This window comes from Strongylocentrotus purpuratus, unplaced genomic scaffold, assembly GCF_000002235.5.
Source record: "Strongylocentrotus purpuratus isolate Spur 01 unplaced genomic scaffold, Spur_5.0 spur5_scaffold_19, whole genome shotgun sequence".
Lineage (NCBI taxonomy): Eukaryota > Metazoa > Echinodermata > Echinoidea > Camarodonta > Strongylocentrotidae > Strongylocentrotus > Strongylocentrotus purpuratus.
The window spans coordinates 23654816-23678687 of record NW_022145604.1 but is presented as its reverse complement, the minus strand read 5'-3'; the positions used below and the strand labels follow the sequence as shown (position 1 = coordinate 23678687).

General features: G+C 36.6%; 2 protein-coding genes across 2 annotated transcripts in view; one reads left to right on the top strand and one right to left on the bottom strand.

Annotated features, from left to right (window-relative positions):
• The window catches only part of LOC115925850 (NXPE family member 1-like), a 90045-nt gene extending 78418 nt beyond the window's left edge, over positions 1-11627 (bottom strand). The window contains exon 1 of the mRNA XM_030989859.1: positions 11482-11627. Coding sequence (XP_030845719.1) covers positions 11482-11601 — 120 coding nt within the window. The 5' untranslated portion in view covers positions 11602-11627. The remainder of the gene's footprint in view (positions 1-11481) is intronic.
• Positions 11628-13074: 1447 nt separating this feature from the next.
• Positions 13075-16453, top strand: LOC115925849 (elongator complex protein 2-like). Its single transcript, XM_030989858.1, has 3 exons — positions 13075-13084; positions 15204-15325; positions 16299-16453. Exons 1-3 carry the CDS (start codon positions 13075-13077, stop codon positions 16449-16451), a joined length of 285 nt encoding a protein of 94 aa, XP_030845718.1. The 3' UTR covers positions 16452-16453.
• Positions 16454-23872: the final 7419 nt, after the last annotated feature.

Sequence of the window (23872 nt, the reverse complement as noted above, 5' to 3'; positions counted from 1 at the left end):
GTATACAATAGCTTGGCAATTCTCATGGTTATGAGATACAATGTGAAAGGAAATGAGAGAATAATGGTCGCGTAGCTTAAATCAAAGTTCCCCATTGCAGTCCTCTCTTTTTGGATATTTTTGCATTTTGTTTTTGTAAGAGGTGTAGCGCTAGAAGAAAGAAGAGGAAGAAGAAAAAGAAACGGGTGAAGAAGGAGATCGGGGGGCGAAAGGGCCTTGCCTCCCAGGCTGTTGCACCCCCCCCCCCCCCTCCAATAAAAAAATAAGAGAGAAGGAAGGAAAGGGAAAGGGTAAGAGGAGATAAAGGGAAGGAAAAAGAAGAAAAAAAATAAAGGGAATATCATTTGCAATTTTCCCGCCGGTGGATCGAGGAGGGGCAAAAGGCCCTTACCTCCCCCGCCCCCGCTATAACAAAGAGAGAAAGAAGGAAAAGGGAAAGAGGAGAGCTAAAAGGGAACAAAAAAGAGGAAGAAGAAAAGAAAAGGGTGAAAAGAACGGGAGATCAGTTCCGGTTAATCCCGCCAACAACGTGTGGATCGGGGTGGGGGCCGAAAGGCCCTTGCCCCCACCCCCCCCCCCTCGGCAAACCTTAAGGAGGAGAGAAAGGGAAAGAAGAAAAAAAGAGAAAGACAAAAAGGGGGCACTGGCGTACTGATAGGGGGGGGGGCTTGGGGGAATTCAAATTCAAACGTGGTTCATTTCAAATTCCATAACGGTGGCTTACCAATAATGCTGAAATCTTTTCGAGATTTTTCCTCAGTTTTTAGTAAATTATACTTTTGTATGCGTTTGTTGGAAAATGACAAATTCCTAAATTTACAGCCAGGCAAGAAATATGATTCTTGAGAAAAGTTAGGGCCCGGGGATCGGCTGGAATCGCAAGCCTCGAGCCCCCCCCCCCCCCTCCACTTTTTTTTAAAAGGTAAAGTAAAGAGAAATAGAAATAAAGAGAGCAAGAAAGAAAGAGTAGTTAACTAGCTGCTCATCTGAACGAAATTAAACGCCTAAAAAACCCTGAGCTTCCGGGGTTCTTGATGCTAATCTGACGGAAATGTAATGCCTAAAACCCCTGTTTTCTGGGGGCTTCGCCCGCTGGACCTCACGCCAATTAGTGTCCTACCAGTGTCACAAATAAGGTATAAAAATATGTTCATCTGACCGTAATCAAATGCCTAAAACCCCTGAGCTTCTCGGGTCGGACAAGGTATCAAAATTTGTTTATCTGACCGCAGGCACGTAGCCAGGGGGGGGGGGGGGGGGGGGGGGATAACAAAAAAAAAGAGAGGAGAGGAATAGAAGAGGACGTAGGGAGAAAAAGGAGCAGACAAAAAACATCTTTGAAATTCAGACAAGAATTAAGAGTATAGAGAACGGTACAACGAATCGTCTTCTATCTCTAGTAATTTAATGAATCGTCAAAGCTTCCGCGCTTCGCGGAGGGGGGGGACTGAATTAAGACGAGGATTAAGAGTATAGAGAACGGTACAACGAATCGTCTTCTATCTTTAATAATTTAATGAAACGTAAAAGCTTCGCGCGAGACGGGGGGGGGGGGAGGGGGGCTGAATTAAGAGTCGAGAACGGTACAACGAATCGTTTTCTTTTGTCAATGATTTAATGAAACGTAAAAGTTTCCGCGCTTCGCGCGGGAGGGGAAAATTGCATTCAAACGAGGATAATTTTCGAGAACGCTATAACGAATCGTCTTCTTTCAATAATAGTTTAATGAAACGTCAAAGCTTCCGCGCTGCGCGGAGGGGGGGGGCTGAATTAAGAGAAGGATTAAGAGTCAAGAACGGTACAACGAATCGTCTTCTCTCTCTAATACTTTAATGAAACGTCATATATAGCTTCCGCGCTTTGCAGAGGAGGGAGGGGGGAAACTCGCCCCTCCCTACATCCCCCTGCATTACGTCACTGCTGGTCACCATAACGTACCAATATTTGGCTCGCATAATTTCAAATTTGCCCCCCCCCCCCCCAAAGAAATCCTGGATCCGCGCCTGGTAATAGACCAGTTTCATGGTTAGCACATGTCCCAAATGACCCCGAATATCCACAGATCTTCAAATCATGAAGAGGTCCCACTGTGTACATTTAGAAATAATCACTCCTACAGCGATGGAGGTGCTACATAAATATCCTTTGTTTCCCCTTTTCAAAGCATACTTCCACCTGTGTATCATGCATGGAGTGCACTGCTTGTGCATAAATGAATAATGATTACATAACTTTCATGAGCACGTATCCAGTATTTTGTCTCCGTGTATTTCACAGTTTGGTCTGCAATGACCTTTATCTGCTCAGACTGCAACTATGAACTGGCGTATAAGCGAGTTCGTAAACAGAGACTTTTAGATTGAGTGGACGAGAACACGACGAACTCCGACTGTTCATGCGTGTCAACGTACTTAACTGCCCATGTTGACTACACTTATAAATCCTTTAGATTCCACTCGACGATATACATGCATGCAGGAAGTAACACTATGAACATCACGGACAAAGAAAGAGGACAAAATATACAGTTCCCCATTCTACCCTCAACAAAAGAACATCCCTTCACTGCTATTAATATGTAAAAATGTGAAGAACAGGTGAATGTGCATGTGACACCTGTTCTACACATTTTTACATAGCAGGGAAGGGATGTTCCTTTGTCTACCTGAGGAACTGTATATTTTATGCGCACGCGGCATACTAGTACCTTGAGCATGTAAAGGCGCTATATAAATATCAATATGTATGTATGTATATGTACTAGATTTAGGAAAATCAAGGTTGACGCATTCTCGATCGCCGACTGAGACGACATACCGCATGCACAGTGCCTTAAAATGACGTCACACGTTGCAGTCAAAGCTGTTGACGTGCAAATCTAAAAGTCCCTAATAGCTCTGGAACGCATGACCCCAAAATATCCACAGATCTTTTACACGTTGGATACGTCCCACGTGTGCATTTTAGAATAATCCCTGCCAAAGGGATGGAGGTGCTTCATGAATACTTTTTGTTTGCCTCTTGAGAAGAATACTTCCACCTGTGTATCAGATAAATGTACTGTTGGTGCATAAATGAATACCGATTACATAACTTTCATGACCACGATCCGAGTATTCGTCTCAATGGTTTTACAATTTGGGTACGAATGACCTTTATCTGCCCATGCGCAAATCCTAATTACGAATTCGCTTATTATCATGGTCCTTCTAGGTCCATGGTATTATCAAGGAGCTTGGTATTATCTGCCCCTAATTTTTCTTCTCACATCATAAGGCCACGTGATATTGATTCCTCGTTTCTCGTCCGGATTTGCCGATATAATATTAGGGGTTAGTGGTCAGATAATCAAAGTTTGTGATACGGTAAGCGTAAGTTTTAAAGGGATATAGGGTGATTTAGCATAATTTCGTCCCTTTTTTCACGAAGTGACGGTAGTGAATGAACATCGCATACACTTCCTTTCCCGAATTTCGTGGGATACGGTTAGCGTAAGTTTTGGTGATAGGGACACAGGCTGAATTAGCATAAATAAATTAACTAACTTCCTAGCCACGGAATCGGAATAATGCGAGCCAATAATCCAATAAATGGCATATTTCCGTCCTATTCACAATAAACCGCTTCCAATGTTAGGGTATTAAATAATCAGGCCTACTCATCTAAAACCATCCAGTCCATAAAGTCATGGTCTTTTTACATTTCTGGTTTGGGAATCGTATGTCAAAGGGACATGGATATATTAGTATAACTCACACTGGATTATTTATCCTGCAGTAGCTTGATCGTATGAACCAGTAAAATAAACAAATAAACAAATAAAAATCACAAAAACCTGGTGAAAATCATCTGCAATCAAAACTGAAGCATTTGTCTACATCAATAACCCACTTCTTGTGATGGCCAAGATTAAACTGATTGAATCTTTGCGCAGCATAAAACGTATGACCATTTGGTACAATTGTCTGAAAATCAAGACTATTACTTTTGGGCTCTATAGCCCTAAAGTCGATTTGACAACTAATAGTCGTTATTTTCCCACTTGAAGACATTTTCAAAAACCACCTTTTTTAGGGAAGTTCTAAATTAGTATTATCTTTCAAATGCAGTTGGTATTTTACTTTTTCATTTTTTGGGCCTGCAAATGGGACATAATACCTTTAAGGCACAATGATTTTTTGATAAAGCTGCTATAAAAGTCATTTAAATTGCATACTATTGGCACATAAAATGGCCATGCATTTGATAACATTTTCCCCATGTAGAACAAGTTCAAAGGCACTGTTCGTACGTCTACAGGTATTAGATGTGCATAATCTGTTCAAGCATTCAGTATCGACCTTTGTATATGACCTGCAGAAAGGACATTTACCACATTCGTTAATGGATTACTTTGTTTTAATGAATCACATGTATAGAACAAGAGGGAGAGAACATTTAATGCCACGATTACCTAAATGTAGTACGACACATGGCACTTTTTCAATTTCTTTCATTGGAGCAAAGCTGCTGAATAATTTGCCCATAAATATAAGAGAAGAAAAAACAAGATCATCATTTCGTCAAAATCTCAGAATTAAACTCCTAAGCAGAGATGAATCATGACGATCAAATAATAAATGATATTAAGTCAAAATAAATATCAATATGAATTTGCATATAGTTTTAGAAACTTGGAGATCCAATCCCGACAAGCACTCGTGCTAACTTTTGGATCTCCCTTTAACAACATTTTAAGTTTTTAAGTTTAAAAATATCCTTTATTTGAATAACTTAAATACGCTATTTAAACTCTGTAAATTTCAATTCCAGCCACAAATCTCTACGTATTATTAAGTTATAGCTAATTCAAAGGTTTTGATATGACATGGTATATGATTAATTTAATTTGTACACATAGTTCAACTATGGATATTTTCTTTTTCCTTGTAACTCATGTACATAGATATTTTTGTTATTTTGTTACCCACTTGAATACATTTGTAACATTGTGTTATGTTGTTGTTTTGTTGTTAATAAATTCAAATTCAAATTCAAATTCAATTAGGGTCTGTGCTTGCAGACTACCATGTGACCCGTGTTATATAAGCACATGTCTTTTATTTGTAATCTTGAACGTTCAATGTTCAAACCAGAACTCAAATTTAACTATTATTGAACTTCTAATACATGTAGCCTCACATCCAGGCGCGTACACAAGGGGGGGGGGGGGGGGGGGGGGGTTAACCTCCCCTTAGGTATTTTAATGTGTGTAAACCCCCCCCCCCATACCCCCTAAACCCCCCCCCCCTTTGATTTTTTTTTGGATTTAAAAAAAAAAAAAAAAAAAAACCTTACCCCCCTCCCCAACGGAGCAAAATTTCAAATTTCCAAATTTCGAGACCAAAAAAAAAAAAAAGGTGACCTCTTACCCCCCCCCCCCCCCCCCAACCCCGCTTATTCAGCGGCTGGCTGAGTCGTTGCGAAATTTTCGGCCCGATTTATAAATGTTAACCCCCCCCCCCCCTCCCCCTTGAAAAAATCCTGCGTACGCGCCTGTCGCACATGAATTATACAAAAGGGCACTGAATAAATCCGCAACTATTACAATTAACTTTTAAAGGTAATTTGTCCCATTTACAGGCCCCAAAAAAATGAAATGGTTAAATTCCAGCGCAGCATTTGAAAGATAAAACTAATTTAGAACTTCCCTTAAAACGAAAGGGCTTGAAAATAACGAGCATTTAAGTTGTCGAATCTACTTTTAAGAGTGGTTGAAATCCATTTAGTAATAGTCTGATTTTCATACCTTTGTACCGAATGGTCGTACGTTTTGTGCTCCGCTAAGATTCAATCAGTTTAATTTCGGCTATAACAAAAAGTGGGCTTAGTATTGGTGCTCATGGATCCTTTTTAGCTCATTTTCTGTATGTTATTACCAAAGAAGAAAAAGAAGTCAGTGTCTGACATTGAAGTCTAGAAAATAAATGGATTTTCCTTGCATAATTTGAATATTAGGACACTACAAACGTTTACATTTCACAAAGAGGACACGTGTGACATCCCATATTCATAATTCCTGCAAATTTCCAGTACATAATGTGATGTTGGCTGCAGAAGGGATACACTACCTTTAAAACTTCAAATTTATCTCATCAGAAGTAAGCAGAAAAAGATAAATGGGGTATAAGAGAGAAGGTAGATATGGAAAAGCTGGACAGAGGAATTGAGAGAAGAAAAGAAATAATAAGATACAGAAAGAGAAGGAAAGAAAGGGGGAAGTAGAGAGGAACTTAGGATCGAAAAAGGAGAGCAGGATGAGGTTTTTTAAAAAAATCATCAAAATGATAAGAAATTTGGCCCAGACTTGGTAAAGTTACAAGCACTGAACACAGACAGATGTTCATGGGTCTACGCGATATCTATCCAGGCCGGATATATATAATAATTTACCAAATATATCAATTAGTAGGCGTTTTCCCGACTAAATTTTTATCATCACGTATTAGTCAAAACATATTCTTTCTCATGATTGTAATAACAGCTTTCATTTCATTTTTTGAGGGGGGGGGGGGCATTTCCAAAACTCGTCTATACCTTTAAAGTTAGGGAGTCAATTTTCATCGAGTGAACGAAGCATTATCTTCTAAATGAAAAAGCATATTAACACGGGATGGAAATGCAGTTGTATGGTATGGCAGAGTTTTTAAACGCATTTAAAACACTAAAGATAAAGGATAAAGGCAATTCAATAGCAATATAATGTTCTACGTAACCATTATGATAGCTGAATATGTAAATCAAGGTGATATTTTCTTTATTATTTTCCTCTTCACAGGGGTTTAATTCAATAAGTTCACAGTTCAACAACATGAACAACATTAAAAGGATTTATAATATATATATATAAACACATCCAACAGCAACAGTAACGTTAAGAGGATTTAAATTCGTAATTCATAAACATTCAATTTACATTGAAAAAAGGGGAAATATTATTTTCAGTAAAAAATCACTGTGTAAAATGTTATAGAGTATTTAAGACAATGTGATTTTCGTTTTTAAAAACTGGACATGTCGAAAAACTATTGTACGTTTTCCATTGAAAGTAATTTAACATGTATATTTTACATACTGCGTATTGTGCGTATGTACTTACTATATTTATATATATTGTATTTGGACAATTAAGTATATACCAAGAATAAAATGCTATTTACCCTCTAACACCCCTTTCCCCCGTAGATCCGCCCCTGAGTTCGAACCAAGTACAGTTCAAAGTTGATTCCGAGATACAAAAAGTCAATTTTCTACAGTATCGTATACACAGGGAGGGGGGGGGGGGGTTGGGGGTTTAACCCCCCCCCCTTTGGGATTTTTTATATGTATAACCCCCCCCCCCCCATAACCCCCCTAACCCCCCCCCCTTTTTTTTTGGATATTTTTTGTTGTTTTTTTTGTTTTGTTTTTTTATTTAAAAAAAATAAATAAAAAGATTCCCTTGGCTGACCTAAAAAAGATGACCTTACCCCCCCCCCAACGGTGCAACATGTCAAATGTTCAAATTTCGAGACAAAAAAAAAAATGACCTCTTACCCCTTCCCCCCCCCCCCCCCCTCCCCCCCCCCCCCCCCCCTATATTAGAAAGACTTCTGGATTTGTCAAGAAAATCAAGTCAATTAATCGCGTCATTAGAGATAAAGTTGAGTTCTGGTCATGCGATTGCATTGTGAAAGAAGCGGTGTGGAATCGATCAGAAAAGGTTGACCGTCTAGCATTTTGGTTTGTACTGCAAGGTTCTGGAATCATCAAAATGATAAGAAATTTGGCCCAGTCTTGGTAAAGTTATAAGCACTGCACACAGAAAGATGTATATGGGACTACACGAACATGTGGCATAAAAATCCGTCCCGATTTGTATGCTGTTACATGCCATATTTAGAATATTATGGCATTTGAAGAGCCATGCTTTTCAGGGAACATGATTTATCTGATGCTCTTCCACACTTGCGTAATAACAATGATAACACTGACAAGTTATTTCCACCTCTTCCCAAAACTAGTGAAAAGGATGTATAATGTATAGCTAACAACGACCTCATTCACGGTCTAATTATTTTTTCGCAAGTTTGACGGTCCGTGCCGGGGGATAAAGGAATAAAATTACAATGTAGTTTTCGATGTCGGAACCCGATGATGACGAGCCTTAACTAATCGATGCTTGCCATCATGGATTCTGCACATGAGCAATGCATTGAATTTGCAACTTGCAAGTTTTGGGAAATTGAGAAAATTAGGTGGATAGCGATTCTTTACAATTTTGATACATTTGGATGGCCCTGTGGATGTATCATAAGCACTAGAAAATTTAGCCCCTAAAACACTTCTGCTTTCGAGAAAAATGTAATATGAAATATATACATTTTGATAAATTTCAAATAGCGCCTACGGCCGTACAATGGGAACTGCCACCATGAAAATCTCAGAATATGTAGTTGTGATATATAATTTCCAAACGGGAATTTTAGTCAAGAAATATTGTTTTATAGCTCAATTAATATCTTTACCTTGAGAGGGAGCGATACAACATAAAGAGTTTATTATTTTCAATTTCATAACTTTAGACTCGATTTCAACCGCGACAACGATCACTGAATATTGTAGGATCGCATAATGCTTCCAATATGTTCATTTGGACCAAAATCATGACCCCATACCAAAATAGTGTATTACCTTTAACACAATTTAACATCTTTAACATTGCAGACTTGTCAGTAAAATCGATGGTAAAATTTCGCATAATATAATTTTTTTAGAGAATGCAAAATTTCAGCGTCATATTTAAGAACCTGGTCTTAGTCCGCTCTACATATCGCCGCCATTCCTGCAGCTGCCCTACCCTTGCAAATTACAATAACCATGGACCATGCGATAACACCCCACTAGTGCAATACGTACGATGTGTGGTCAAGTGGTCAATGGGAAAAAAGTATATAACTGAGCCACTATGGACCCACCCTACGGAACAAAATGTAATATTAAATGTTTGTAACGCCCCGCCATCGATTCATTCAAATCACTTCTGAAGACATTTAGGTTCGTCCAATAGTCTGTTAATAGGCCATTTTCGTAATGTAACCAATAGACAAAGACTTATTCATTGAATTTGGTTACATTACGAAAATGACCTATTATATGACTAGTTTATGTCAAATAATGTTATTTCGTTACTACAATAAGATCGTAATTAACTAATTATACAACTATTATAATTGTGTTCAATCATAAGTTTATACCATTATATCTGTTTTTTCTTCATCATTGTATATGATATGTACTTTTGTTAAATTATGCATATTTAAATCTTCAGATTAATCGTGTAAAATATTGTACAATACATTGTTGTAAAGCGCATAGAGAATTTATTATAATGTGCTATATAAAAATGACTTCATTAGTATTATTAGTACGATTATGTATATCTCAGTCATCTTGATCGCTCTGAATGCATGCATCTTCCTGTAAATACTAATGCCCACTGTGTTAATTGGAATCGCTTCCTAATAATTAATTTTTTACGTTCTGCACGCTCCGAGGGTCAAGCTCGCTATCCATATGGACCGCCATTCACAAGGAACATTATTCATAAAGTCCGCTATCCATAACGCGAAACAAAATGAATAGCGGTCCTTAAAAACAGCGAGCATAGCCCGCCTCAAAGTGGTACTATCATTATTTCAAACTGAAATGATAAAAAACAATCGATGTTATCTCCCACGAACTCTATGTTTTCTATGACTTTTGTTCCTGTCTCTCTCTCTCTCTTTCTCTCTCAATCTCATGTATACATCTACGGCGAAAGATCCCTGAGCCACTATGGACCCATCCTACGGAACAAAATGTAATATTAAATGTTTTTAACGCCCCGCCATCGATTCATTCAAATCACTTCTGAAGACATTTAGGTTCGTCCAATAGTCTGTTAATAGGCCATTTTCGTAATGTAACCAAATTTAATGCATAAGTCTTTGTGAAGTGCCTCAATACAAATTATTTCATTCACCTGATAGGAATAATAGTATTTCAATAGTCAGAATGCAACTGCATAATATTAAGTGTTGTTAGGTAGGTCAAGCCTTCATGTTGTCCAACCTGGCAATAATTAATGTATGCATTTCGGATTTTGTCTATTGAAATACTATTATTCTTATCAGGTGAATGAAATAATCTGTATTTAGGCACTTCACAAAGACTTATTCATTGAATTTGGTTACATTACGAAAATGGCCTATTATATGACTAGTTTATGTCAAATAATGCTATTTCGTTACTACAATAAGATCGTAATTATACACCTATTATAATTGTGTTCAATCATAAGTTTATACCATTATATCTGAATTTTTTCTTCATCATTGTATATGATATGTACTTTTGTTAAATTATGCATATTTAAATCTTCAGATTAATCATGTAATATACTGTACAATAAACTGTTGTAAAGCGCATAGAGAATTTATTATAATGTGCTATATAAAAATGACTTCATTAGCATTATTATTATGATTATGTATATCTCAGTCATCTTGATCGCACTCTCTCTCTCTCTCTCTTACCTTATTTTTATTTGACTTGTATTTAATTGTTACTGTGATACTGTGCTATTACTGCTAGCTCCAGCATCATTCCACATTCCATAAACTTTGATAATGATATATTTTGTTAATGCTATTTGCTGTGTATTGGATTAATTTAATTCCAAGAAACATAATGCTAATCGACGAATATAAAGAATATCAAAAATAATTTCCGTTTCAAGGGTTCTCCTCATTGCTTGTGGTTAAAAAGAGTGTTCCTAATTCGAGTTATTGAATGAAATGAATGGAAAAAATAAATTTACACTGTTGCTCTTAAAATTTGAACATTTTTTCTTAGTTCTTTTCATGAAATGATTTTGACAATACAGTCTATTCTTGATTCTTTATTTATCAATCTCTACGAGTATAAAGATTATTCATATTCTCATAATGTTCTGAGAAGATATAATCTGAGATGCATGGCCCTACGTGATATCACTGTCTGCGATATGGTGTAATAATGAAGCCCCAAAGAATTGCGCTTCAAAATGATCATGAAGTGCCTCAAAAATGGTTTTATCATGCATACTCATTTTCCCCAAAAGATAGTGTTATAAAAAAACGTTGGGAAAACGTAAAATTTGATTTAATTCGATTTCCAATCATAAATATCTTGATGATCAGACAGTAAAAGTGTAAAAGTCATGGGATTTCTAATATGACTGACGTAAAGGTTTATAATTATGATTGCAGCATGAGCTAAGTCCAGGATTTAGTTTCAGAATCTGAGGCAATGTTACCGAGTCACTTTAAGAAGAAATCATATTTTAACGGCCACTTCGTGAAAAGAGGCAAACAAAATGTAGCTTTTGGGCCAACAGTGTACCATCTACCTATAGGTCATCATTGAATCTGAGCGACTTACCCAATCCCCATCTTTGAATGTTGTCAAAAGGAATGTCTCCGATCTTCTCCTTTCAGATATATAAATGCAGTAGAACAAAACGAGAAAGATGGTGACACATAGAGAAATATAAAATCCCATCCTGAAGTTTGTGCAGGTACAGTTTTTCTGCGCCTTATTTTCAACCATACTATACATATAGGACTATGCATAAACTACGGAAATAAGTTAGGAAGTCCTGTGTGGTCAGTCCGCAGCTAGAGAAGGGTCGGAGGACGCATTAATTCAAGCTCACGATACAAGGAGAAATGTGTTACGCAACTGAAAAAACACCGACTCTAAGCTCGAAGGTTATGCGCAGTCAAGCGTGTGTTTGTGTGTGTGTGCGTGCGTGTGTGCGTGTGTGTGTGTGGTGGTGTGTGCGCGCGTGTGTGCGTGTGTTTAGGAGCGTATGTGCGTGCGTGTGTGTGTGTTTGTGCAATTCGTTTTACATACGATTATTATATGTCTGGGGACTTGTTGCTGTTGTTTTTGTTTTATTGGCGTGTATCATTCATTTATGAATCTTTACGCCGAATTTTGGCATGTTTACCCTCGGTGTAATGCCGAGAAGTACATTATGTTTTAGCGTCAGTCGTTACAATTTAAAAGGAGCCCCAGGTCAACTAGCTGAATGTTCATACATTTAATATGAATATATATAAATACATATAACATGCAGGCCTAATCAATTGCACACTCGATTTCTATCCATTTCTGTAATCATTAAAGATAAACTTTAGTACTGGTAATGCGATTGCATTGTGAAAGAAAAGGTGTGGAAAGGATCAGAAACAGTTGATCATGTAGCATGTAAGTATTGGTGTGCACTGCAAGGTTCTGGAGTCATCAGAATCATAATAAATTTGACAGAGTCTTGGTAAAGTAACAAGCACTGTACACAGAAAGCTATATATGGGACAACACACATGGTGTCGGGGCTGGTACTACCTTCATTTCCTAGTCTTTTCTATGCTCATTACTCAGCCAGTATACATTTTCTTCCAAAATTGTTTGGCACATGTCATTTATTTGTAATCTTGAACATTCAGTGTAAGTTTCGTTTGATTCTGTGAGAATTAATTTCTTTTTTTTACCAGAACTCAAGTTTATCTTTAATAGTGAATTATTCAAAATCATTTCATCTTTTTTGTCTACCTCACAGGCATGCATACCCTTTGAAGCTAGACGTTCCATGTATAGATCAGTTCGTGTATGTTGATCAGGGGCGGCGATCCCGGGGGCGGGGGCTCTTCCCCGGCCTCAATTTTTGTTAGGGGGGATCGTCCACCCCCGGAAAATTTGAAAAAGTTAAAACAAAAAGAATGTATAGCAAATACTGACTGTATACTAGTGGCGGATGGGGGGGGGGGGTGATCTCCTGTGAGAAAAAAAGAGTAAAAACAGGTAAATTTTACCCTTTTTTGGAGATGGGCCCCCTCCCATGGCGCTCAAAGAAGGGGGGGTGCGATTTTTTAAAATTTTCGGGAGCCAAAAAAAAAACAATTAGTGCTCACTATTGCTTACACCATTTTTTTCTTCAAAATGGCCGCTTCAATATACCCATTTTTCAAGATGGCCGCAGGTATTTTTTTATTTTTTTTAAATCAGAAGTATATCATTTTAGCAGTAGGCCCATGAGGCGGCCCCCGAAAAGGAAGTGGGCGGGGACGCTTAAACATGTATATTTGTTAATGGCATAATGATAATGATAATAATAAAATTGATGATAATGATGGAAATAGTGATAACTAGAAATGCGCTTCAAAATGATCAAGAAGTGCATACAAAAGTTAAATGTTAAATCTGAGATGCACAGCCCTACGTGTTACCAGTGTTTGTGATATGGTGGTATATTGAAGACCTAACAAAAATTGTGCTTAAAAAATGATCAAGAATTGCCTCAAAAAAGTAAATATCTTTGAGTGACCGGTTTTACCATACTCGTTTTCCCCAATAGACTGTAGTGTTTTGAAAACTGTTAGGAAAACGCAAAATTTGTTTTCGATTAAATATCTTGATAATCAGACAGGGGATCGGCTTGTAAAAGTCATTGGGTTCCTGACTGACCTAAAGGTTTATAATTATGATTGCAGCATGAGCTAAATCCAGGATTTTGATTCAGAATCTGAGACAAAGTTACCGAATCCCTTTCACGACAATCATCCCACATTTCGTGGTTTGGCTTAAAGGAAACCGAACCCCAAGTAATAACTTTACTTATTCTGAGAGATTTATTATGTTATTACCCATACATCTACAAGATTCCCCACCAAAGTGTATGAGAGAGGTATAAAGCAAAAATAAAGTACAGTTTCTCAGCACGACATGGGCATCGCCATTTTCTTGATAATGTGACGTACTATGCGAAGTCGTTTATCAAGTAAATGTATTCAAATTTATGGATGCTTCTTTCCCAGACGTGTGTGGTGATAAAGCACTTCATTCACCTGCTATTATCCTTTGTACTATAATTGCCAGAACGCAAATTGCATAAATTAGTTAGTGCTCTTCTGGGTTGAAGGTTTCTCATAAATGAAATAAATTTGTCAACTGCTATAGTGTAGTATATATAAATGAATTTGTTACAATTGTGCCCTTGTTATTTATTTTTCACCTAATATAATTTCTATCATCTCAGTTGTTATTTTTTTCATTGAAAAGTAAAGGTTTCGTTATTGATTTAAAAATTCTTTCCAACTAAAGCTTGGTGCATGGTACATGTACAACTTCAACAGATACATCACATTTTTAAGAAAATGGCTGCGCCCATGTCATGCTGACAGGCATCACATCATGCCAGGAATATCTTCATTTATATATATCTTGTACATTTTCGTAAGGAATATTGTACATCAAAGGGGAGGAATATCTCATTTTTCAGAATACCTACACCTATTCTTTGGGTTTAGGTTTCCTTTAATAACTTTTGATTCAGAGCCCCAAAATATTCCAGATGCATGAGTAGGAAGGGCAAAAGCTATTGCACACACCGCACACAATGCTAGGAATTTCGAAGAAAAAAAAGAGCTTTATAATCCTTAAGTTGGCAGCGCATTGAGGGGGTTCAAAATCGTTGGGTTTTTATTTTTTTATTTTTTCTTAATATTAGAGTGCTTTAAACACCTTGAGCTGTGGATGTGAACGCTATAAAAACATCTAATATCATTATTATCATAAATTTTGATGATGCTCAGGATGATAATTATGATGATGATAATGGTTATTATTGATTTTCTCAACATTATAGTTATTATCATTATAATAATAATAATAATAATAATACTCAGTTTTTATATAGCGCTTATTAGAATCACTAAGCGCTTCCAAACTTGGAGATTATTACCCTGGCTTTAGCTGTGCTGCCATTGCGGCGCTCTAGCATTTCAAAGAATTAATTCCTGCCAGGTACCCATTTACATCACCTGGGTTGAGTGTGGCAAATGTAGATCAATGTCTTGCCAAAGGATATTAGTGCCGTGGCGGGTCTCGAACCGCGGACCTTGTGATCGACAGTCCTGCGACTTAACCACTCGACCACGGCACATCTACATTATCATTATTATTATTACCATTATTTGTATTATTAGAAGTAGTATTATCATTGTCAATGTTGTTGCCGTTATTATTATTAACACGAATTTGCACTATACAATTTTGGCCCACCAAATTAAACCCTCTTTGTTTCTTACTGATTTCAATAGATAATCCATATCGGTTGATAGCACACACCGATAAGAAGACATCGGTACATTCACGTATCATCTGGGCATGCTCTTGGTCTCATGATAGTCAATTTTTTGCTACATCCTCCAGAGATAAGAAGGTAAGCTTCATCATTTTTATTTTAAATTATTTTACTTTTACGTAGCGGCTAATCATTCCTATGTGCAGGAATGGTTGCTATATTTTGGCCCTCAAAACTAATGTTATGATACCCAGATTCCTAACTTCTTCTGAAAAAAAATTGTGTAAAAATATCATAATATCCTAATGTTTCCTTTCAAGATTCTAATACTTGCTGTAGAAGGTTGGCAGGTATGCTTCTACTCACTGCATGAATGACTCCTACTCCAAAGTACTATATTGTATTGATAAACCATTTTGCTCCATCTAGATTTTGACACTGCCAAAATTCTGGATTATTTGGTCTTCCAAACCTGATGTTATATTTCACCAAGGCTGCAAATGAGGCTGACATATAATTGCTGAACTCCTTGACCTTCTCTTTAAAGGTATAGACCAAACCTGGGCCCTGGGCCCCGTTGCATAAAACTTACCATTGATGATAACTTTGCCATCAATGGCAACTACCATGGTAACAGGGCTCAACAGCCAATCAAAATCAAGGTTTCCATGGTAGATACCATTGATGGCAAAGTTACCATCAATGGTAAGTTTTATGCAACGGGGCCCAGTTCTGGTCATGCGATTGCATTGTGTAAGAAACGTTGTGGAATCGATCAGAAAAGGTTGATGATCTAGTATATATGCATTGGTGTGTACTGCAAGGTTCTGGAATCATCAAAATGATAAGAAATTTGGCAGAGTCTTGGTAAAGTTACAAACACAGAAAGATGTATATGGGACTATGAGATATCTATCCAGTCCAGACAGATATGGTAATTTACCAAATATATCAATTAGTAGGCGGTTTCCCGGCAAAATTTGTATCATCACATATGAGTCAAAAGATATTCTTTCACAGATTGGTAATAAGAGCTTCCATTTCATTTTTGAGAGGGGAGCGTTTGCAAACCTGGTCTATACCTTTAAATATTTCTATTATTTTTCTTCAGGTGATTGTGTGGGGTAAGAAGAAAAGCGTGGATGAGGACCAAGGTGACGCCGGTCCTCTTGGACAGTACGGAGCTATGTCCAAGCCGCTGGACGTTGGTGATTCTGCTACAGCTATAGACTTTGCCAGACAACTCACAACAAATGGAAGGTAAATAAAAAAATTAGTTATGGAGCCATTGTATTGAAATTACTAAAATGTTATAATGATAATATTTATGATAATAATATTGGATATTTTTATAGGGCTCATATCCACCACGCAAGGTGTTTAAGGCACTCCGGCTCTGGTGGGCTACTGATTTCGGTGAAATTCAAGAAATTCCTTCCTACCGGTACCCATTTAGCACCTGGGTGGAGAGTGGCAAATCGTCGGTGGGGTGACAAAACCTTGTATCTCAATTTTCTGAGATTTTGATTTTTTTGCATAATTTTGTATGTAATGGCCTACGACACCACCTCATAAATCCATGGAACGCCTCCTTCTCGGTTTTTTCACAAATTCCACACAAACACTCTTAAACTAAATCTCGTAACTTTAACCCCCTTTGAAGCTGCACTGACAAAACCTCGTAACATAAGATACGTAATTCCTTTTCCTCGTATAACTCACACACGGCCTATCAGTACCGAAGTTAGTGTATTCAAATCCTTGTAACTTATTCAACCAAATCCTGGTAACTCATCCAGAGTTGAAATTAAGAACTTGTATCTCAATTTGAATACAAACTAAAAACTTGTATCAATGTAAATAAACGCAAAAACTTTGTAACTCACTTTCAAATATAAAATCAATTATTTTACTGTATTTCAACAATGACATTAAAAATTGTTTAAATATTCCAGTTTTAAAAAGAAAGAACGGTGTCACAGCACTAAATTTGTTGAGACAGGAAAGTTTTTTCGCTCTCCTGAAAATTCATGATTTTTGAGATACAAGGTTTTGTCACCCCACCGACGGAATGTAGATTAATGTCTTGCCAAAGGATATTCATTGGTGTTGAGGCAGCACTTGACAAAGTCTGAGTGATGATATGACTTCTTAAAATTGGTTGTATGACGCATGCTCCTGCAACCATTGCTCAGCCATCAATTTCCTGCTCTTACCATACTTCAAACTTCATTCGTGGATTAACCATTAACTAATAGTGTGTTTAGGTTAACCCTTTTTAGCCCGGGCTATTTTGAAACTGCATAGCCCTGGGGGGGGGGGGGGCCCCCTTATGATCTCGGCCGTGAAACAACCAATCGCCGCGAAAATTTGCATACATGTCAAGTGAAGTGTAAAGAATAATATGGTAATTTCAATTTTTTTGAAGTGCTAAGCCCGGCCCCCTCCCCCGCATTCGTGTTCCCAAAATCCAATGGCTTCTATTGGTAAATCAATAATGATTAATCAAAATCGATTTTAGCAACTGTCCACCAAAAAATTGTTGAGTGCAAATTTGACAATTGTAGTTAAAGTAAGCCTATCTTAGTAGTTTTTTACTTGTGCAGCTGTGATTGTTCTATGAAATCATATTTGACGTTGGGTCTTACATGTAGAGTGTGTTGAGGTATATTGTAACACAGTCATGTCCAATGGCTTCTATTGGTAAATCAATAATGATAAATCAAAATCGATTTTAGCAACTGTCCACCAAAAAATTATGAAGTGCAAATTTGACAATTGTAATTAAAGTAAACCTATCTTAGTAGTTTTTTACTTGTGCAGCTGTGATTGTTCTATGAAATCATATTTGACTTTGGGTCTTACATGTAGAGTGTGTTGAGGTATATTGTTAGACAGTCATGTCGAAAATCACATGCATAGCTCACAGAAATGGGTATCTGGGACTACACACTCATTTGGCATTTTTGTTTGGTCTAAAGCTCTCAGCTATTTCTTGTCATATATTCAAAATATAATGGCATTAGAAGAGCAATCATATTTAGGGGACCTCTTCACTATGGCATTCTTCCAAAGTGACATTAAAAAAGCTGACAAATTAATTATATTCTTTACCGGAACTCAAGCTTGTTAATTGAATTGAACTGAATTCGCATTTATTTCATTATCGATTAAAAATTACATTGATACAAAAGATACAAAATTATTCATGAACAAATTTAGAAATGAAATGGGGAACTACATAAATAAAGCCCTTAGGCCTTGTACACGCATAGTTCCCAAAGCATTCATAGCATATACATGTAAGCAAAGATTTTAAAAAAGAAGAAAAAAAAAAACGAACATTAAATAAAAAGAAACAAAAATCAAAAAACATATAACACAAATATAAACATAAGATAAGTAACCATACATAGTAATACAAAGTTTTGGGAAATTTTGAAAATTGGGTGGATAGTGATTCTTTACAATTTTGATATATTTGGATGCCCCTTTGGATGTATTATAAACACTAAAATATTTAGTCCCTAAAGCACTTCTACTTTCAAGTGCTCCCGGTAAATTTTGATGAATTTCAAATAGCGCCTACGGCCGTACAATGGTAGCTGCGACCATGGAAATCTCAGAATATGTAGTTGTGATATATAATTTCCAAACGTGAATACCTAATCGGTCGATTATAGTCAAGAAACATTGTTTCATAGCTTAATTAATATCTTGACCTAAATGTATTATTTACAATTTCATAACTTTAGACTCGATTGCAACCGCGACAACGATCACTGAACATTGTAGGATCGCATATGCTCCCCAATATGTTCAACTTTGTAATACCGGTACCTTTAAAGATAAAGTTGAGTTCTGGTCATGCAATTGCATTGTTAAAGAAACAGTGTGGAATCGATCATAAAAGGTTGCTCATCTACCATAGGCCTATAAGTATTGGTGTGTACTGCTAGGTTCTGGAATCATCAAAATGATAAGAAATTTGGCCAAGTCTTGGTAAAATTACAAGCACCTGTACACAAAAAGATAAATATGGGGCTACACGAACATGTGTCATAAAAATCTGTCCCGATATTTACGTTGTTTAATGCCATATTTAGAATATGAAAGCATTTCAAGAGCCATGCTTTTCAGGGAACATTTTTTATCTGATGTTCTTCCACACTTGCGACGTTGGTGTTACTGAGGTATATGATTTTTGTCATTCCTAACTTCCTAAGAGTTAGATGAGATTTTCATTCTCCTTTCTGTCATGTAGAGAGGTCTTGTCCTTCCGTCTAATCATCTTCATCTCAGCCTGTGCTATTGTGACTGACAGCGTGTTCACACACAATTTTTTTATCCCGAAACTCTATAAAGAAACGTCGTATAAAGAATCATCGTATAAATGTCAGGGTGTCCACACACAAGAAACGTCCTATAAAGAATCATCGTACAAATTCCAGGGTGTCCACACAGACCAGAAAGTAATTCCGAAACTCTACAGCGAAACGTTGTATAAGTGCGCAGTTTTACTACTGCTGTCATGAAATGAATGCGGAAAAGAGAGGTCAGGTCTCCTTTCGCGTGCGGTCACGTAAAACTCCGCCCAGTTATACCATTATACCATCTAGTTTAACTAGTTATACTAGTTACATCCACACACAGCACATTCCGTAATAGACCAGTTCACGGTTAGCACATTACTGCAATGACCCCGAATATCCACAGATCTTCAAAACATGAAGAGGTCCCACTTTGTACATTGTGAAATAATCATTCCTACAGCGATGAAGGTGCTATATAACATAGCCTTTGTTTTCCCCTTTGAAAGAATACTTCCACCTGTGTATCATGGATTGCACTGAATGTGCAAGAATGAATAACGATTACATAACTTTCATGAGCACGTATCCAGTATTTCGTCTCCGTGTATTTCACAATTTGTTCTGCAATGACCTTGATCTGCTCATGCTCAGACTGCAACCGTGAACTCGCTTATTAGGCGTGATTCTCTATTGACTTCTAGTTCAAAATGATGCCCAAACCCGCGTTTCGTTAGTAAGCATCCACACACACAATTTGGTTGTATTAACTATCCCGAAACGGTATAACTATACTGTTTCGGGATAGTTATATGATGAATTTGTTGTGTGTGGACATGGGGTGATAAACATCTTTCACGAGTGTTTAATTACAAGCTAAGGTACCCATTCTTTGAGTAGGAGTCTTGCACTAGAATATTCCCTGATTCACTTTCAAAATTAAGTTGTGCATGTACTGTCCTGATTCATTTAAATTCCAAAAAGGCCACCAAAACTACCTTTGAATGAATGAAAAAAGTACAGCTAGTGAAATGTTTTAAACATAAAGTATATACGATTATGAGTGTTTTAATATAGTCACATGTTTTGCAACAGGTTTGTTATTTTTCCTTTTTTCTTTTTAATCTAGAATAAATTACAAACTGGACAAGGCCTAAAAGCACAAACTAATTACTTTTTTCCCGTAAGGGGGGGGGGGGGCTCGTTAAAAAAAATTGTTCTTGGCACCCCCCCCCCCCCACCCCCTCACTCTGTCAGAGAATTTCTGGATCCATCCTTGATTGATATCACCATATATGGAAAAAATTCCTGTGGCAATGTGGTCATGATGTTTGAATTCATAGTTGAAATACATGTACCGTATAGTGAAACCCGCTTTAGTGACCACCTGTATGTAAAGACCACCTGTCTTTAAACACCTTGAGAGGTCTTTATATACAGGTATATTAAATGTTCCTTGTCATCATGATTCTGTGTGATTCATTGTGATTCAGTTATTTTGTGTCATGAAACCGCTATGAATCCAGGCCTGATAAAACCCAATTTTAATCGGTTTCCCAATTGTTTTTTTTTTTTCTCCGATTTTTTTTTTTTTTTTTTACCCAATTTTTTTTCTACTTTTTTTCTTCTCCCGATTCCCCATATGTTCTCTATTCTTCCCTATTTTTCCCTATTATTTCCCAATTTTTTTTACTCAAAAGGGGGGGGGGGATGTTGTTAGATGCCATTTTCCCCCCGAATCCTCTTCCCTTTTTTTACTTAAGGGGGGCGTGGTTGAGGGGGAATTTTTTTTTTTTTTTTTTTTTTTTTTTTTAGTGCTTACTATCAGTCTTCCCTGGAATCTGAACTTGGGGAATCTGTGAATGGTCCATGTATACACACATTTCTTGCTCTAAACTATTTATGATCAATGAATCATGATGTCTCCTTTGCTTCTCCAGACAATGAATAATTTTTCATGTAAAAGAACTTAATTTCCTGTAGCAGTATATATTATCCCAACGTTAATGTATTAAGAAAACTAATACAAGTGCAAAGCTCATAACAATACTTTTTTAGCAAAATTGATGATCAAGGTAGATGTCATATAGCAAAAACGTGTTCAACCATTTTAATAAAAACATTCAAAATACATATAATAGGTTTTTCAATGATAATACATGAATGTCAAAATTTGAAACAGATTTAGTATAAAACAAAATAATAATTGTTCAATAAAATGGTGAGAGTATCCACGAAGAAGCATACGTTTGTGAACGGTTCCCTGTATTAAAGTAAAGAAAAAAAAAGGGTAAGAAAATACGAATGATTACCGATTACCTACAGAATGTGTACACATACACCCAACACACACACACACACCATCACATATGCACACACACACAAGCATACATAGTTAATAGACAGATAAAAGGTGGAAGGAGGGGTAGGAGTAGCAGAGAAGGGAAGAGAAGAATTGCAATAAAATGCATAGTGTTCTAGGGAGGGGGTCAATGTCTCTTTACCTGGTTACATGAATATCAACTAACCCATTTCTACATTTTAGGAGCAAGTTTTGTTGTTTTGGAGAAGAAAAAAAAGACAAGTAGACACACAATAGATATGTGCTTAGATTTTGGGATATAAAAAAGAGAAAAGTAAATCGATGGAATTAACGTTTCACAAAGATCCTAGGTTGAACTTATCTCTAATTTGGACTTAAAAATTATGGAAAGCCATTAGCATCATTGAAAATGTTTTGTAAAAATTATTTTAAAAGGCATGAAATGTTGATTCAAATTATTCATATTTCTATTATCGTGGGATTTCATGTTCTTGATGTGGAATTTATGAAAAGTCTAAAATACTTGGATTTTGCTTTTGAATATATTTCATTTTAAGGCTACAAATGGCTCTCCGTAATATAAAAGTCCAACTCAGAGTTAAGTTCGACTTAGAATCTTTTTGAAACACCCCCTAGAATATATATAATGAGAAGAAGAGATATAGGTGGATGGAGAGAGAAAGATTTTGAGGCAAATTGAAAAAGAGTGAAATATTGGTAATTGGGAACGGGAAGGGGAGGGAAGCAAAAGAAAGCATATACAAGAGAGAAAGATAACATATCTTAATTAGGAGCAATCGGATCAAGACAAAAAGAAAAAGTGACTGGATAAATGGAAAAGGAATTCTGTCGGAACAACATTAGGCCTAAAATAAAAACTTGTTGTATTGCCCTTTGCGACCGGCCCAAAATCTGAAAATCTACGGTCGGCATTTAAATTTTTTTTTTTTTTTTTTTTTTAACCGTTTTTTAGATTTTGTTTTATTGATGAATAAAAATGCATATAATCAAATTATTCCAAAATTCTCACTCGTGCAAACCATGGATGATTATGAGGTGAAAAAAAATATATCAATGGAATGGTGACGTTGAAACACATGTATTAAAGCATTAAAAACTAAGAAATATCAGCCAAAAGAGGGCGGGAAAAAAAGGAGAAACAAAAAAAACATTTAAATCTGAAATATATCGGCCCAAAGAGGGCGACAAAAAAAAAGTTTAAAAAAAAAATACTTTTCCGACCGCCCGACCCATGTTTTGGCACCCAAAGGGCAATACAACAAGTTTTTATTTTAGGATTTAGATAGAAGATGTATTTACCAATTAAATTACAAATATATCCAAGAAGTGAAGGCTGCTTGAATAATTCTATTTTTATAATCCTTAAAAATAGCTTTCCCCCCCCCCCCCTCCCACTCGTACGTCTATGCTTTACAGACATGTGCAGTACATGTAGCCATATTCGTTGACTTTCTTTGTCCTCATTCGGAAATTAACCCGAAATTATGAAAATAAATGAATTGTTGGTTCATCTTTTATTTCTTTTCATGTACTACTACAGCCATATTCCACAAGGTCTGACTTACAAACCTTGGAAATGCCTAGTCGTGATAATTAATTTACATGACGTTCGGTACAAATGAATTATCCATTATATCTTGGGAATGATACATTAGCCAGGGAAAAGGTCAATTTGATGGTTTTATATAATTGCGAGAGCCATATTTTATATACTGTACATTCTACATGTATAATTGGTCTCCTTTTTGATATGCGCAATAGAATTATACATTAATCATGCATTTGTTAAACTTCATATTTCATTACTAGCTAAATCTTTGTCATCGAGTCGCTGGCCTCGAGTGGAAAAGCTCAATACAATACAACAATTAAGCCTAGTCCATTTGTAGTTTAGGCGCATCTTTATCATTTCCTCTTTGATGTATGGATAAATGTATACATAAAGCAAACTGGCAATTATGATCAGTGGCAGATCCAGGGGGGGGGGCGAAACGGCCGCGGCCCCCCCCCCCCCTATTGGCGGCGCAAAAA

Excerpts from the sequence above, each read along its gene's own strand:
- LOC115925849 (XM_030989858.1), top strand. Across the intron at positions 15,326-16,298 it reads CATCCTCCAGAGATAAGAAG|GTGATTGTGTGGGGTAAGAA; the intron begins GTAAGCTTCATC and ends ATTTTTCTTCAG.